The sequence below is a fragment of the Cinclus cinclus genome, chromosome 5 (genome assembly GCF_963662255.1).
Source record: "Cinclus cinclus chromosome 5, bCinCin1.1, whole genome shotgun sequence".
In the NCBI taxonomy this organism is placed as follows: Eukaryota; Metazoa; Chordata; class Aves; order Passeriformes; family Cinclidae; genus Cinclus; species Cinclus cinclus.
Window position 1 is genome coordinate 16,754,757 of NC_085050.1, and position 16,221 is coordinate 16,770,977.

The 16,221-nt window shown below is 36.6% G+C and overlaps 1 protein-coding gene across 3 annotated transcripts in view; it reads right to left on the bottom strand.

Moving 5' to 3' along the window:
- Positions 1-16,221, bottom strand: part of KCNIP4 (potassium voltage-gated channel interacting protein 4) — a 284,179-nt gene that overhangs the window by 87,369 nt on the left and 180,589 nt on the right. The window contains exon 1 of one of the 3 annotated variants that reach the window (XM_062493419.1): positions 3,105-3,216. The exons of the other annotated variants lie outside the window; for them this stretch is intronic. Within the exon in view, the coding sequence (XP_062349403.1) occupies positions 3,105-3,216 (112 nt within the window). Of the gene's footprint in view, positions 1-3,104; positions 3,217-16,221 lie in introns of those variants that run through there. 3 annotated transcript variants of the gene reach the window in all.

Here is a 16,221-nt window from a genome sequence, read left to right on the forward strand (position 1 = left end):
CTAACCAAAATACATGGAGCTCATAGGACATCCACACGCCAAACATGACATTTATATCTGAATAAGCATTTGAAAGATAACAGCAAGCTCTGGAGACTGTTAGAGATTAGTGTAAGGAATAAGAAAGGAGTAAGGGAGTCTAAAATAGATTGCAACAATGGCTGATCCTATTCATAAATAAAAGAAAAACATTTCTGTAAGAGACGTTATATTTCAAGATACAGTAAGTGCATGAAGTAGGAAAAGGCATAGAATTTGTCCTTTCAAATATTTTGATTTATGCAGTTCCCTGATTTTTAAAAAGTTGGTCACATGTGTTTAGGTAATCTCTCTGCATAGCTACTACTTGACAGCTATTCTGGACACAGAAATGCAAAGTGAATCCTTCATTTTGCTTTCTCTCCCCTCCAAGTATCTGGTCGATGAATTCCCTGTAAACCTGGCCCTGTTGCTCTACTGTTTTGATCCATTGCTTCAATTTGATCTCCCTCCTCTCCTCCCCTTCCAGCCTGAGTAACAAAACAAAAGCTTTGGAGTGAAGCTGCCCAGCATAAAAAGCTCCAGACATGGAAGCTGGAGGGAGGATAATGGTCAGTGTCAAACCACTTTTAAAGTAATGGAAGGAGAGGGAAAGGGGAGTTTCTATCTCTCCTAGTAAAAGTTGTATTGATTCAATTCTACCCTTTTAACTGAAATAGCTTGCTGGCTGCAGTGAAGCCAGCTTTATCTTCATTCTGGTCTGTTTTCTACTTATTGGAAAGCAGAGAATGGATAAAGCAGAATAACACAGTGCCTAGCTTGGGACACAGGATAAAATCAGGTTTCTCTCTGTCCTGCCAATTGTGGAACACTGTAGGCTAGGTTAGGCTCGATGATGTCAAAGGTCTTTTCCAACCTAGCTAATTCTGTGATTCAGTTTATGCAGTAAAACTAAGCAGATTGACGGGGTTCTACTGTTTTCTCTTGAAGATGAGGGCAAGTCAAGCTCTTCTTCACCATAAGTGTACTAAAATCAGTGGAGTTGTAACAAATTAGCAACTATGAATTTATCCTTTGTCTTCTCTGCCCTGTAATAGCAAACATCAGGCATGCTGTCATTTCTTGCAGTGATATTTGCAGAAGTCAATGTATCAGGGATGTTAAGCATGTTAAGGAATCAGAAAGCATAACTATGGGAACAGATTTGTTTCAGCATATGACCCATGACCTGCCTGCAAGTGGTAGGGACTCATTGCTCATTTTGGTTTCCAGATCAACGCTGGTAGTTTAAACATGCTCCTCCATGAATATGAACAGAAAACCTTTCCTTGCATTCAGCAGGTGAACAACAAATCACTAGTTCTAAATACACTATAAAATATTCCTTAACCACCTGGGGTAGAATTCTTGTTTAATGTAGTGGTGGTACCTAAATATAGAAGAGTTGATTAGCAAGATCAGCCTCAGGGGAACTGGAAATCCCTCAAGTCTCTTGAGTTACTCACACTGCAATTCTAAATAAATCAACTGTACCATAAAAAGTTTAATCTTTTTTGCATTTAGGGATTGGTTTATGTTGCTAGGTACTCTGAGTGAAAGTAATAACATGTGAGGAAATGCCATGACACTAAAGGGTGCATTAGGAAAAAAAAGATGTAATTCAATTGATAGATCATCTTGAACTATTAACTATTATTATTAAAATCAACGTAATTTGTACCACGAGGATTTTTTTAAGTGATTTAATAGAGCTGAAATCGCATAAAACCTTTACCAACAAACTTAATGGCAATACCAGCGAGAAATCAGGATGTAACTCCATATATGCTAAAAAAAGCAATTATTGCATTTCAGTCTTTTCCCCCTATTTGTTATCATGTGTAATAAAGCTGAAACTAATCCATAACCACGATGATGTTTTACATGTCATAAATTTACACATCCAGAGTATAAAAAGCCCACAAGTGAGCACTGCTAGGATGGATAAATTACTCATTGCTTAGAACTGAAAAAGTAGTTCCACAACCACTATGTTATATAGTAACAAAGCAAATATATATTCTCACCACATACAGTTTGAAATATGATTTATTTCAGTAGTTTAGTAACTATATAAGTGCTACAGATTTCAAATTTTATCAGCACTCTGAACAATTTTATGAGGTGATTATGTGAATCTACATCCATCAAAGATCCTGTTCTATGATGAAAAGTTAATGTTTCAGAAAACTGGAGTGCTACCCTTGGTTGTGTAATTCTGACTGAAAGCAGTTACCCAGCAAAAAGGATTGGTTTGGACTGACATGAGCAAACATAAGGACAAAAGCAAGTATTTTTTGAGCAAGGGCTTCAGTGACTGAGTGGACATTTTGTGAAAAACCTGAAAAGTTGACAGCAAAAAATCTCAGTCATAACTGGCCTGGAATAGATTATTTCTATAAAATGTGAAACACCCCCCCCCCCCCCCCCCCCCCACTTTGTATAGAAATAGAAGTCCTAATAAATTAATGTGAAGCCCTCTTTGGGAGTAGATGAAATGACATGATCCATAAAGTAGAGAGCAGACAAGCTTCTAAGCCAGCAACAGGAATTTTAAAACATATATTAGTGATATATATTTTAAATACGCCTTTTAAATACATTTAATGTTGGCATCTATGCCCTTTTTTTTAAGGATGTAGAGCAGGCTTGATCTTAAAGCTCATCCTGTAATAACAGGGTATTGCATTTATCTATGAAGCAGACTTTTAAAACACAGGTACTTATACAGAAGAAACTCTGATTGCACCATAAATCAGAAGAGCAAAGCATTTTGTAAACATGAAATGAACTAAAATCTATCACCTTGAGTAGCACCGAGCAGCTTTTAAAGGCAACTGACAGGTGTTACGTTCACTATATTAGTCTTCTTTCAATGAACATACTCTCACAGTTGTAAAATGCAAACCTTATGCTAGCATCTACTTCTGTTTTCAATAACAAAGCAAAAGCAACAGAAGTAAACCAGGGATTTTAGTCTTTTTCTTTCACTTATTTCATTTCACAGCTTTTACAGCTGATGCTCTCTATTTTAGCAGATCAGACACCAAACCTACATCAGCACAAACTGTGAGTGATCACTTTACCTTCTGAAAAATCAATCAGTCCCAGCAAATGAAGCAGCTTCAGAGATGCAAATATAATCACAACAATACCCACTGTTTGTAGTCCCTCCGACTCCCACTCGAGAGTCAACATTCTTCCAACAGGCAAATCATTCCAGTCTTCACACCGGTTTGCAATCAGAGGGAAACTGGAGGATTTTACCAAGAGTTTGCTTTGAAGAAATTTGCAGTGGTGTACAGCACCACTATACCAAGCAGTGGCAGTTCAGCAGCCACTGTAGTTGAGATAAAATATTAGATAAAGCCCCGCATCTCATGCTTCTCTAAGCATTTGATCTCATCAGTAGCGAGTCCTCCTAGAAGGCTGAGGTGGACCACGAACCTCTGGGTATGACATTGTATCCGTGGAGCAGCGTTACTGAGAGCTGCCGGAGGAACATCTGTGTCGGAGCAGGAGACTTGGCTGTGTCAGTGCCAAGAAGAAAAGCTCTCTGGAAACTTGCACTAAGGAGCACGCTGCTATCAGCACTCAGTGCTCCAGCGCTCCCGGACCCGGACGCTGCAATTGTCCCCAGCTTCACAGCCTGTCCCCAGCTTCTCTTAGCACCATTTTTGTTAAGTTGGAGAAATGACAGTTCGCTAAAGGCAGACATCTGTTTTCACGTGCCAAATGCTGCATGTCAGAAAAGTACCGCCCTCTGCATTAGAAAGAACAATGATCAGAGAAACGCTGTCCCTTCCTCTTCTTAAGCATCACCAGAATCTAATTAAATCTTCCCTGAAAGTGAGACTAGAAATTAAAGAAATACACATCAGCACGATCAGTGCCTCCAGCTAGCAAAACATAGTGCTGCCAAGGAGACATGTACTGCCCAAACTCCTGATCCACAGCCAGGAAGAATGTATTTTAAAAATTAAGAAACAAAACACTGCTTTTCTGCCTCAGGACACAAACCTAGAAGTGCTGAACCCCAACCTCTGATACGCTTTAATGGGTATTAGGCATTTTCCTGGGAATATCTTGCCCAGGCCACACATCAGGGGAAAAAGAATCCCAGCTGATTTACTAGACAGTCTGTACAAAACTAACTGTCTTGTGTTTATTAAATGTGATTACCAAGAGGATACCAAGTGTGAAGAATATGCTCTGAAGAATATTTATGCAGCACATGCTTAACCAATACAAGGTTATGCCTAAATGTTTACCCTTGTACCCATCCTAAAAATTTAAATAAATCTTGTCCATTGCTATACAAGGCACCACAATAAAGTGAAGGGAAGCCTCAGAAAAAAATTTTAGACACTTTTATTAATTAAAACGTATGTTCTAGCACAAAAAATAATTACACAAATGATGTCTGGAATCAACTACTCAGGTTGCTGAGCTGTCTTGACTAGAAAAAACTTCTGCTATCTAGAAGTTCAGGTATTTCCATTTTTGTTCAGAAAGTCATTATAACTTTAAATTAGTGTAGTAAGTTGCAGCATTAATAATCTATTGTTTATGGGCTACCACGTAGAGAAAGAAAAATGTAATCTATAATTCATTATCAGCTTTTTATGGTTTTCTTTGAAGGTTGTATACATTGAAGGACAATATAAACAGAACTTTAGAATCTACATATTTTTATTAATTAAAAAATGCATGTCTATACTTCAATTAATTTTAGGTTATATCTAGTCCAAAAGCAAGAATAGTCTTTGATTTCACACTTTTGGGTATTTAGTACTAGAATGCTGTGAGTTCTGTATTATTTATATATTCTCTCAATCTGAGTGTCAGTTCACTTCCCCATTAACCTGCAAAGCTAAAATAGTGTCTTAAGAGGAAAGCACAGTAAAAATAAATCAAATCAAATACACTATCCCACATTTGTATCTTCTAAATATTGTCATTACTTTTTACCTCATACTCCATATTAATGTTTGCATTTTCCTGTTAAGTTCTTCTGTTCTTAAAACAAAAGCAACACTTTGTTTACTCTTTACAGTTTCTAGGTATTACATATCATCTTCTCCTTTTAAGGCTCTGACATGTTAATCTTGACCTCATTCTCATCTCTGGCTTCAATTTTTTCCTTGAGGTTATTCCTACTTAGGCTTTTCTTTTTTCTCAAATTTGTGTTCTTTTTCTTCAGTGATGAAGCATGAACAAATGTTAACAATTTTGCAGAAACAATAATCCTAATATAATGCCACACTCACACTACAGCAGTGAAAGAGTTGTTATTTAATATTAATAAGTGGTCTCAGGGAAATTATTAAATGTGGTCCCATGCACAGCCAAGGTTTTGTTTTCTGTTTTCACACAAGAAGAAAGCCTGGACCTCTTAAAAAAGATAAAAGGGAAAAATATTATGAATTTGATGACTTTTAGGGGCTATTTCTACCTGCACAGCAATGAGTTACAGAAGAATGCTATTTAAAAAAACAAACAAGCTGAGAACATACACTTGAATTAATGTAACCTATTAGTGATTTCAGGGAATATCTCCTTAAAAAAGAAATAGACTTTTCATGTTGTTTTTTATGATAGTTCTCTAAGTTAGGGGAATCATACAATGAATTTGTGAGTCTCCAAGCCTTAACCCTAGAAAGTAAAGCAGCAAGGATAAGAAACCATGTGGAAAGAAGGAAGTGGTACATAAAATCTTTCCTGCAATGTGCCACGCAACAGATTAAAACATCAATGTTACTTAGAGATGTGAATTCTTCTGGAAGAAGTTCAATAAAAAAATTCTATGCCCCAAAACCTTTGAAAATTAAATCGATCTTGAATAAGGAGATAATAACATTCTATGTATGACAAGTCATTGTATGCTTATCCTTCTAAATTCAAACTCCATTGCAATTTCTCTCACACACTTATTTTGTTCAATAATTTGAAAACAAATATTTCTCTGACACATTTTTCTGTGGTGCCTGTATTGACAGTGCAAACAAATTGTAAAAGCTGTTGGAAGAAAATAATTTTTTCATAATGTATCTCTCCTGGATACAAAAGGAAACACCATTTTTAACATAAAATTTTTTAAAAAGTGAAACCAGGGGATGACATATAACATCTAAGCACTGCTCTGGCTTGTTCTCTTTCCCTAAATCCAGCTTTCATTTTTGACTTTGCAAGGCATTCTGGTGGTGACTGAGCAACACATTTAAGTTTGTACAAACTTCCCTGTGATTCTCCACTAGGTTACGTGGAGGGGAAAAAAATACTAAAATTTGCTATGAAGCTGTTCCATCTAAACCTTGCACCTTCCACTGTCCCTAAATTCTTCTCCATTAAGATTTGAAGCAGACAAGGAAAGAGCCACAGTGGGTAGCCCTGTATGTTAGGGAGAGTCTTGACTGTCTAGAGTTTAATGATGTTGACAATAGTGTGGAGTGGTTATGGGTGAGAATCAGGGGAAAGGCCAGGAGGGCAGATACCATGGTGGGAGTCTGCTACAGACCACCTAATCAGGATGAAGAGGCACACAAAATGTTCTGTAAGCAGCTGGGAGAAGTATCGTGATTGCTAGCCCTTGTTCTCATCGGGGACTTCAACTTGCCAAATGTTTTCAGTCAAATACTCAGTGATACTCAAATGCCAAATACAGCAGTGAGCAGGCAGTCTAGAAGGTTCCTGGTGTATGGCAGACAATTTCCTGACACAGCTGATGAGGAAGCTAATGAGGGGAGATGTCCCACTGGACCTGCTGAGCAATGGGGTGCTTGGAGGCCATCTCAGGGATGGAAATTGTGAAATGGGAGTTTTCAACTCTCAGAACACTCTGGAGGGGCCTCAGCAGAAAGGCCACCTTGGGCTTCTGGGCAGACACTGGCTTGGTAAGGTTGAAAGAGTCCTGTTGGAGGCAGTCCTGAAGGGCAGAGGAGTCCAGGGAGGCTGGAAGTGCCCTAAGGAAGCAATATTACAGTTATAGGAGTAGGCTGCTAAACTAAGCTAAGCTAAGCTAAGAATTGAACAACTAAGGAATAAAATAATTTTAAATTCTAGAAATACTTAAATAATACCTTAATAAGAATTCAATTACTAGCATATAAGTATATAAAATTTCCCTACAACTTAATATGGTTACCCAGTTCTTTCAAAATTATCTGTTATTATCACACCTCTTTTCTACTAATCCCAGCCAGCAATAGGTTTTGGATTATATCTTCATTGTAATTAGCACAGTAAAATGACATGTATTTTCTTTTAATTTCCTTAATTCTCTGAAATAACCTTTATTTTAATGTTTACAAGAAATTTTTACTGGAAATTATAAACTTTTCTTCTTTTCAAATTTCTTCTGGCTCTTATAGAGAACCTACCTGATCCCTAATACATTGAAGTGTTTAATGTCTTTTCACTATATTTCCTTTTAACATCTGCTTGTAAACAGTATCAGTCTTTTTAGAAAAGTCTAAAAAAAGTCTCTTTATACTGAGAATTATTTTCATTCTGTGCTGACATCCTGGATTTGCTGTTGTCTAATGTACAGTGGGGCTGAACAAAACTGAACAGTTTTTAAGGCAAGGATGTGTTACTATTCATAACTGACTTGAATTTTACTGCCTTCCTAGGTGTTAAAATCTGCACAGCACTGCAATTAATATGTATGTATGTATGTGTGTGTGTGTGTGTGTGTGTCTTAATTGGCTGCAAGTAATAGTTCATTAGACTCTATTTGATATTTTCCCCCAATGTATCTGAAAAGGGAAACTGCAGATGAGTTAGAAATAGAAACAAAATTTGGAAGTATTAATTAGCTGCCCTTCTTTCTGTATTCTCTTCTTCCAGAGGGACATGTTAGACATCCAGAAGAGAAAGAAATAGTCAAACACAGAGAGGGCACCTACAAGCAGGTCAGATAAACGGCAAATCTTCAGCTTCTTATTCATGGTAAATCTGAGCTTCTTAGGAAAGTTATCTGGCAGATAATGAACTTAATCCCCCTATTAATTAGCCAGTGAGAAATTCACTAGCAGGCAATAAACTGCAGTTTTCTACACAGAAGAGTTTTTATCTTTGATACACAGAAGAAAACTATGTCCACTAGAAAGCATTTCAAGAACCAGGAGAAGAAATTAATTTACACATATCTTTTCAAGAATTATTCTCAGGGTAAAATAATTTTGAATGTAACACCTCCTTTGTAGGCTGCTTGAGCTAATCATAGAACATCACGTAACTTTCATAAAATGTTTAGAAAATAAAGCTAATGTATGAAATCACATTGTTCATCTCACCAACACTGCAGCTGCTCAAGAGTCCAATATTGCACTAGCAGATTACTTATCCAGACAGAATTACAGGGAAAATTTTGCTAGCTAGAAGAGCAAGGTAGAGTGTAATTATACAAGATTAAATTTGTCAGGCTTAATATATCATCTTTAATATTTACACTAAGTGCCCTAGATCTTTGATGACTGTAAGTGAATACAGACTGAGAAAGGAAAAATTCAACATCTCTACAGGCAAGATAAATTTCACTGGTTTGTAATCAAGGAAGAAAACATGATATCCAAGCTTCTAAAGGTTTGGTCTCATACTTAGAAGTAAATTACACTAATATAATACTGTAGTTATAGCTGTATAAAGGTTCTAGGTCATGGTGTAGAATTTCATTTCTTTTTTCCTCTCCTCATTTTCACCTTATGACTCTTGCTTGCTTCTAAGCTTTTGTTCTTGTTTTGATCTATATCAAAGGACTGCTGCCATCACTGATCTGAAAACAGGAGCTGAAAGGAATCCCACAAGAAAACCATTGCCAATTCGCCTCATAACACAACACAGGTGGATTTATTTGTCAAAAAATCTAATTGATACATCATGTTATACAAATATGTATAAAATACTTAGTGTACAAGTGGTTTGTAAATTAAATTGAATGTCCATTGGTGCAACAGTAGCATTTTAATTTATTAAGCTTTAGCAAAGGATTACAGAGCAGCTATATGTTTCCTAAAGGAGGTTAAATTACATTTACTAATAGTCAGTAATCAAATTCTGGTTTGTTTTACTGCAAAGCCCACTGGCTTGTTTGCCAAATGAAATTACCCCTAAATTATGCAACTGTGTCTTCATCCTACAGACCTGGTTGTTTGTTTCTTTTTTTTTTTTTTTTAATACTAGATCATAACTGCTGCAGCAGGAATGGCCACTACCAAATTTGTAAGCACAAATGTATATCTACAGAGGAGAAGGGCAGTATAATGGAACTACTAAGGGCCAATCACACCCAACTACTTTGTTAGCTGTAGAGACCCACCTTCCTCTAAGATTTGTTTTTCCTGCTTATAAGAAAACATTTTTTTTTTTTTTTTGCCTGTACAACCCTTGTCTTCTTCAGTCTTTTCACATTTGGAACAATCATGGTAATGTCTGACTTGCTGAGTTTCTTCTTTCACTAGTATTTTTGTAATTATGCATTGAAGCAAGAGGACACCATTATCAATGACTTTATTAATGCAAATAAAAAACTGCTGAGAGGCCAACAGATCGAGGTGGTAGAAATGATGGAACAGAGTAGCAGCATTCACAGCTCCATATGCAGTCATCTTCTGTTAGCCAAATTATGGCTATATCCACTCATGCCTGCCCATACATGTAGGAAACCATGTATTTATGGGCTGTGCAGTTAGATGACCTCAGATGAGTTTCTAAAGAAAGTGAAGGTGTTTTCTGTGGTGATGAATGAGAAAATAAATGAACCACGTATGCCAGTAATAAAAGCTAATATTCTAGTAGCAAACAGGAATATTAATCATCCAAGCCTCTAACCCATTTATCAGTATAAATCATCAACCTATCCTCTGCAACATCTCTGTTTCAAACCAGGTGTTTCTGGCTCTCTATGGTTCAATGAATGGTTAGGAACTAAGCCAAAGGAAAATATAAATGTATTATTAAGCACAATCATAAGTACATCACTACTGAGCAGCTCTTTTTTTTTGTATTGCACCTTTTTCTGATATAAAATAACCAATGTATAATAAATGTTCTATTTCTCTCCTTGGCTTTTCCAAAGGCGTACCACTGTATTTCACCATAGCAACCAGAAAGTGCTATAAATGAAGGCTGAAGAGGCTGACATATTTCTACATTTGATGTACTTGTTAACAAATAAGTATATTTCTCCTGCAAAGATGAGCTATTACATGTTTGCAGCACATTAAAGAAAGCACTGTAATACGGATTTGGGCCCTTAACTCTATACAATTAGACTTGCATTACATATGAAATATGCACAGGTTTGGCTACAGATCTGCAAGATGTGGTTACCATTCTGAATTATGCAATATTCAGAATTAGTCCATATCACCTTGTGAGAGACTGTTAATGGTTAATGACTCAAAACTTTTGCAAAAAGGAGTGAAAACTCCTTTCCAGGGATGTACCAGGACACTACTACTTAGACCTGAGGGTGTTCAGCCCTTCTGATGGGGCATAGCTGGCTCAGACTCACTGATGTGAGATCTGTCATGTCTTAGGTGATGTCACAAACCATCAGTGACTCCCGAAGTGCCCCGTGATCCCCTGTGCTACATCACACAGTGTAAAACATTCCCACCCGACCCTGAGCGTACATTAACCCACTGAAAATTGTGTTTTGACAGCTCCCCCTAACCCAAATGGATCAAGACTTGGACCATTACTTTAACCAACAGACATTAAAATTGCAACAACCAAATCTCATTCACAGATCCACGTGTGTGTCTACTCTTATCCTTCCTTTCTTTCTCTTTCTTTTCCCTTCCACATTTCCTTAAATTTTAAGATTTTATATTACCAGAGATAATAACCAAAATGGTGACATAGCTGCTTTCCACTGCAGCCAAACTGTTCTAAAATAAACCCTATAAACATTTATTTATAAATACATATATTCAGTTTTGTTTCACTCTAATAAATCCCAAGGGATCTGTTAACAAGAACCTGGGTTATCCTTGCCTTCTGCAGTGGGTTGTAACATGGACACAGAACACTTTTTCTTTTCTTCAGTGTAGGGCCTGAATTTCACCTACATATAGGCAATTCTGATAAAGAGGTTTACTCCTGATAAATGGTAGTAGTAGAAAGAAAAAGAAATGGATGAGGATATAGGATGAAGATACTCCACATTGAAAGGTAAAGGAGCTTCTCTCTTTTATTCCCTCTTTTTAATTTTTTTTTTCATTCAGAGCTTTCACTCTGACAATCTCAGAGGCTTCTTAAGCCTTTTAATTCTGCCATTAAAAGTATAAATTAGGCAGAGTAGAGAGAGCATTAAAAAAAAAAACCTTATGGGGAAGAGTTGAAAGACATGGCATAACTCGATGTTTTTCAGCACCTAACAGAGTGCCTCACAGCCCTACTCCAATGCAAGAACCTACAATGCTATCTGAGGACCCATGGAATGCAATGGAAACTTTTCTGCTACAGCAATTTTGCTGTTCTGGCAAACCAGAAAGCAGCTTTAGGATAAAACCAAACCCTGAAAGGAGCAATGAGCTTACAATGATTTATCACTTAAGTCAGTTAAAGGAAGGTTGCAGATATTCCCTGAGGAATCATAAAAATGCCCCACTAAGCACAGAAGCATGAGGCTACTGTAGATGTTGAAATGAGAGAAGCAACAAAATACAGAAAAACGCAATCCTGAACCTTCAACAAAACTTCAGCTATCACTTTTGACTGATTATACTGCTGCAGGGATCAAATTTTTCTTTAGTAGCTTTGCAGGGTTTACCACACCTTCTGTACAATCCATGCTTATAGCTTACATAGGCAAATATTCCATTATGTACAGCAAATTTTTGGGTCATGAGAAATTAAGTTTCACATCCTTCTTGACATGCACATGGCGAAACCCAAATTCCATGAACAAGATGCCTCATGTCTTCCTCCTGAGGAACAACCATGATTTGGAAACAGCTGTATTTTTAATCCATTCTCAGCCATTTTTAATATAAGGAATATTTATTTTTACTGCCATTAATACTTCAGGAATCATTCCCAATTCCGCCACCCCCCCAATATCTGCACAACAAGCTATGAATTTTAATTCCTTTAATCTCCTCAGAAGTAATTTCTGTAGCTTCCAATCACGTTGTTCTTTTCTGGACTCGTTCTAATTAGGCAAAAGAGTTATATAGAAAAAGTTTCCTAACTAGTTTTTAGGTATTCAATTGATAATGAACAACATTCTATAATGACAGGCCAACCATAGCCTTAGCATTTCATTAACAACCTCTTCTCGTGAAACCAATATGAATTATTTTAAAACATTGTGTCTTGTTTATAGCTCAAAAGCAAATAAACTTGAACATCCCTTCACTTTCAGAAGCTGGAAGGAATTTCAATTGAAATACGCCAAGAGTGTGCCCAGACCTCAGCTCATTCCCTCAATGCAACTGGTGTTTGTTTTGGGTAATATATATTTTCAAACTTACTTTTTGCTAATAGCACAGTGATACATGAAGCACACTGAAGAATAATTAAGCTGTTCTGAGGCTTCTTGAACAGGTCTGGCAGTTTGTTGCTCTGTCCCTAGCATGTTGTCATTTCTGCACCTGCTTTGGTGCTTATTGGATACTGTGTGAGCTTTCAAGGATAATCTTAAATCAGATGAAATACAACTTGACCAAAAAAACCCAAACAAACAAAAATCAGGGCTTTTTCTCCTCAAAATGCCTTGCAAGCAGTGCTCATTTCACTTTTGTGTACTGATCTCATGGTTGTAGCCTGACTGGCAATGTTGTGCAGGTTCAGGAGGACAAAAGCCAGACACTAATGGTGACAGACTACACAAGTAAGGAAATGAATCCTGGGTGGGTTTTAACTGACATAATCAGCACAAAGATATTACAAGAAGTAGTCAAAAAACTTGCTGTCATGCTAGATGTGTGCAAAGAGATGCAGTAGTCAAGCAGCAACAGCATTTCTTAGTGTGTGGGATTCAGTGAGATGCACAGCCCCTAAGCTCACAGGCAGCAGCAAAACAACGCAGTGCAGTCCAACTGTGGATGTTCAATGCAGTCTGTGATTAATTCTGATTTACACTTCTTAATGTAAGTATACAGGATATCCTTACAGAACTAGTACCTCTGAAAGGTATTCCTTAGATTTTCTGATCTGTATCCCAGCTGAAGGAATAAGTTAATTTTACATTATATGGTGTTCAGCCAACTGGTAAATTCCCTTGGTGAATTCAAGTCTAGTACATTTTTCCTTCCATGCCAAAAGAGATACATGAGGTATCTGTTCTGAGTCACAAACCAACAGAATGCAGTAGCTGTCTTGCTCCCTCACTGCCAGAAGATTGTTTTCTTTCGCTTTTAATTGTTTGGGGGAAAGGGAATGCAATTGCAATAAAGGTTAAGTAACACTTGCTGCATTATTTGTTGAACTGAGTTTCTCTTTTAGCAGAGTGGGGGAATTACTGATCCCCAAAGAAGTTTCTCAGTGGTATTAAGTTAAGAACTGTAAATCTTTTTATTGTAGCTGGAGAAGTTAAACTAGTTAAACAATTTGGATAAATACAGTAATTTATCCCCATCCCAAACCCCATTATACAACAGACTCTATTGCAAGACATTCTCTATGGATAATTAAGTCTAAAAAACCTTATTTCTCAAGATTTTTCTCAAAAAAATTCCTCAATAATTCAAGATACTGTCTTTTTTTTTTTTTTCTCTTTTTTTCCCCAAGGTACTATTCCTTACCTCTGAATGAGGTAAGGAACAAGAAGATGGGATGACAAAAGACTAAGGTAGTTTTTATGTTCTTCAGGGACACAGAACAGCAAAAGACCACTTGAAAAAGCAAAACACAGAAGTAAAGGAGCAGTCACAACAACCTCAACCTCTCTGCAACTGTCAATCCCCAGTGAAAACAAAATTAACATACTCCAGGCATGAAGGAGTGGTGTTCAGCTCACTTCTGCATTTCTAAACTTCCTGGTGGTTAAATCAGTATATTTCAGAATATGCCTTGTGCTGACAAGCAGTAAGAGTGAGTAGAAATTCTCAGACAAAATTCGACAGGACAGCAAATTTTATCCAAGTTATGGAAGAGGAAAAGGGTCATTGACACCCTCAAGAGTGTTAGATCCACCTGTCAGACCCCAGCTGCATCCCTATCCACAGTTTTAATGATTTGCTCAATGATCTCTGCAATTCAGCTTTCCTGGAGCAAAGGAAGAAAAGGAAGGTACCACCACACATGAATGTCTAGTGCTTTAGGGCTATCTGTGGCATTTTACAGCAAGAGCTGTTTTCAAAGAATAAATATATTTAAATGAGACACATGATCACAGGTGCAGTTGCACATTTCTCTATGAAGCAATTCTTGGCCCATGACCCCAGTGATTTGATACAATGTACTCTCTTTAGTTCAAATTTGACCACACTTTTGAGTGAGAGTTTAGTTTTCACCTTATTGTTATCATTTTCCTCCCTGAGCTATCAACTGCCCAGCAGTAAAATAAATGCTGAAAATAACTTTTCTGCCAGAGTCACGATTTGATGTATAAAATGACATAAAAAACAGCAGTAAGAGAACAATTACTATTAAGAAAAGCTTGTCAAGGTTGTGTGCATTATTTTTAAGGGAGATTTTGTCTTTGGAATTTCTTGGTTCACACCTGGAGGCTTTCTGTTTAACCAGTTCTCACTCTGTACAATTTAAATAACATTTCTGTGCAAGTGTTTGAATTTTAACACACAGGAAAGTCAACCTTTAAAATGACACTGTTCCCATATGTAAATATAGCATGCAATATACTTCAGGAAGCTCACATACTGCTTATACCAACATATATCAATTCCTATCTAATGTAGTTCCCTAGTAAAGTCATTGATTGCCCTTATTAGATACAGGATTTTTGTATCTTTAATACTTATTTTGTTAAAATCAGCCTTTTGCCCTCAGGCAAAATTACTAATATCTTTATATCGTAACACTGCAATCTAGTACTAGCATTTAAATGTTTAAAATAATTACCTCTAGGATGATGAACAAAGGAAAAATGGTGTAGATTTGGTTTTTGCTTAAGGAAAACAGCAAAAAAAAGGTTAAAATACTGCTAAATCTGTAAAACTTGACAGAAAAAAACTCAATCTACTAATGAATCATAAATATTTAGTCTGTTTACACAGACATGAACTACATAACCCTTTACATTTTTAATGTACTGCTGTCCTTCAACCCAAACCCCCTAGGATATTTAGAGGTAATATTTTATCAGTGAAAGTACATAATATGGATGTAGACTAACAGTAGGTAAATATATCCTTGGCATCTAAATCCTACCTTTACAGACTCAGGAAGAGCATGTGTAAAAATAAAAAATGCATCCAGCTATGGCAGCATATATTTTTTTAAAAACTTCTAAAATAAACTGATTGGATCACAATATGATAGCAAACAAACAGTTAGGAGAGCAAACAGTACAACTGGAAAAAGCATGTTTCAAGGCAGATGCTTAGAAAATATCAGGTCCTTAATATGGTGCTTCTAATACCTTTGTCAAGTGTCTCCCCCAGGCCAGGAATTTAAGCCAGGAATTTAAGCCGCCTGTGCTCAAGGTCAGGCTGCTGGGGAATGAGAACAAATTGAGAAACTGTGACTGCCCATGAGGATGTTTAAGACCTGGAAGAAATCACACTCTTTCTCTCAGCAGTTGCATTTACAGACACAGGTGCTCTTGCTCTCATTCAAGGCTACATTGTAAGTAAATATATATATATATATATATCTATATATATATATATATCTTGTACAAAAAAGTTTCCACATGGAGTACAAGAAAATACATTCTACTTCATAATAACCTTTAATATAGAAACAAATATGTCACAAATGTTTGATAAGAGAAATCTAAGCCCTATTAACCAACAACTATGCTTATAAGATGAACACAAAATACTTGAACAAAACTAGCAGTCTGTTTGTACACACTGTAACAGGCAGAAGCTAATAAATAAACTTCTTTGTTTTCAGAATGCTGGTCAACTGCAGAATAAACACCAAAGAAGATTTATATTGCTATTGCACTGCAATATCTTGGGAACTTAGGTCCATAAAATATTACACCACTTTCATCAGTCTGCCATCTTTTATCTATTGTTTTCTTTTCCTTCAGAACTAAGAACAGCCATTTCCACACAGCTG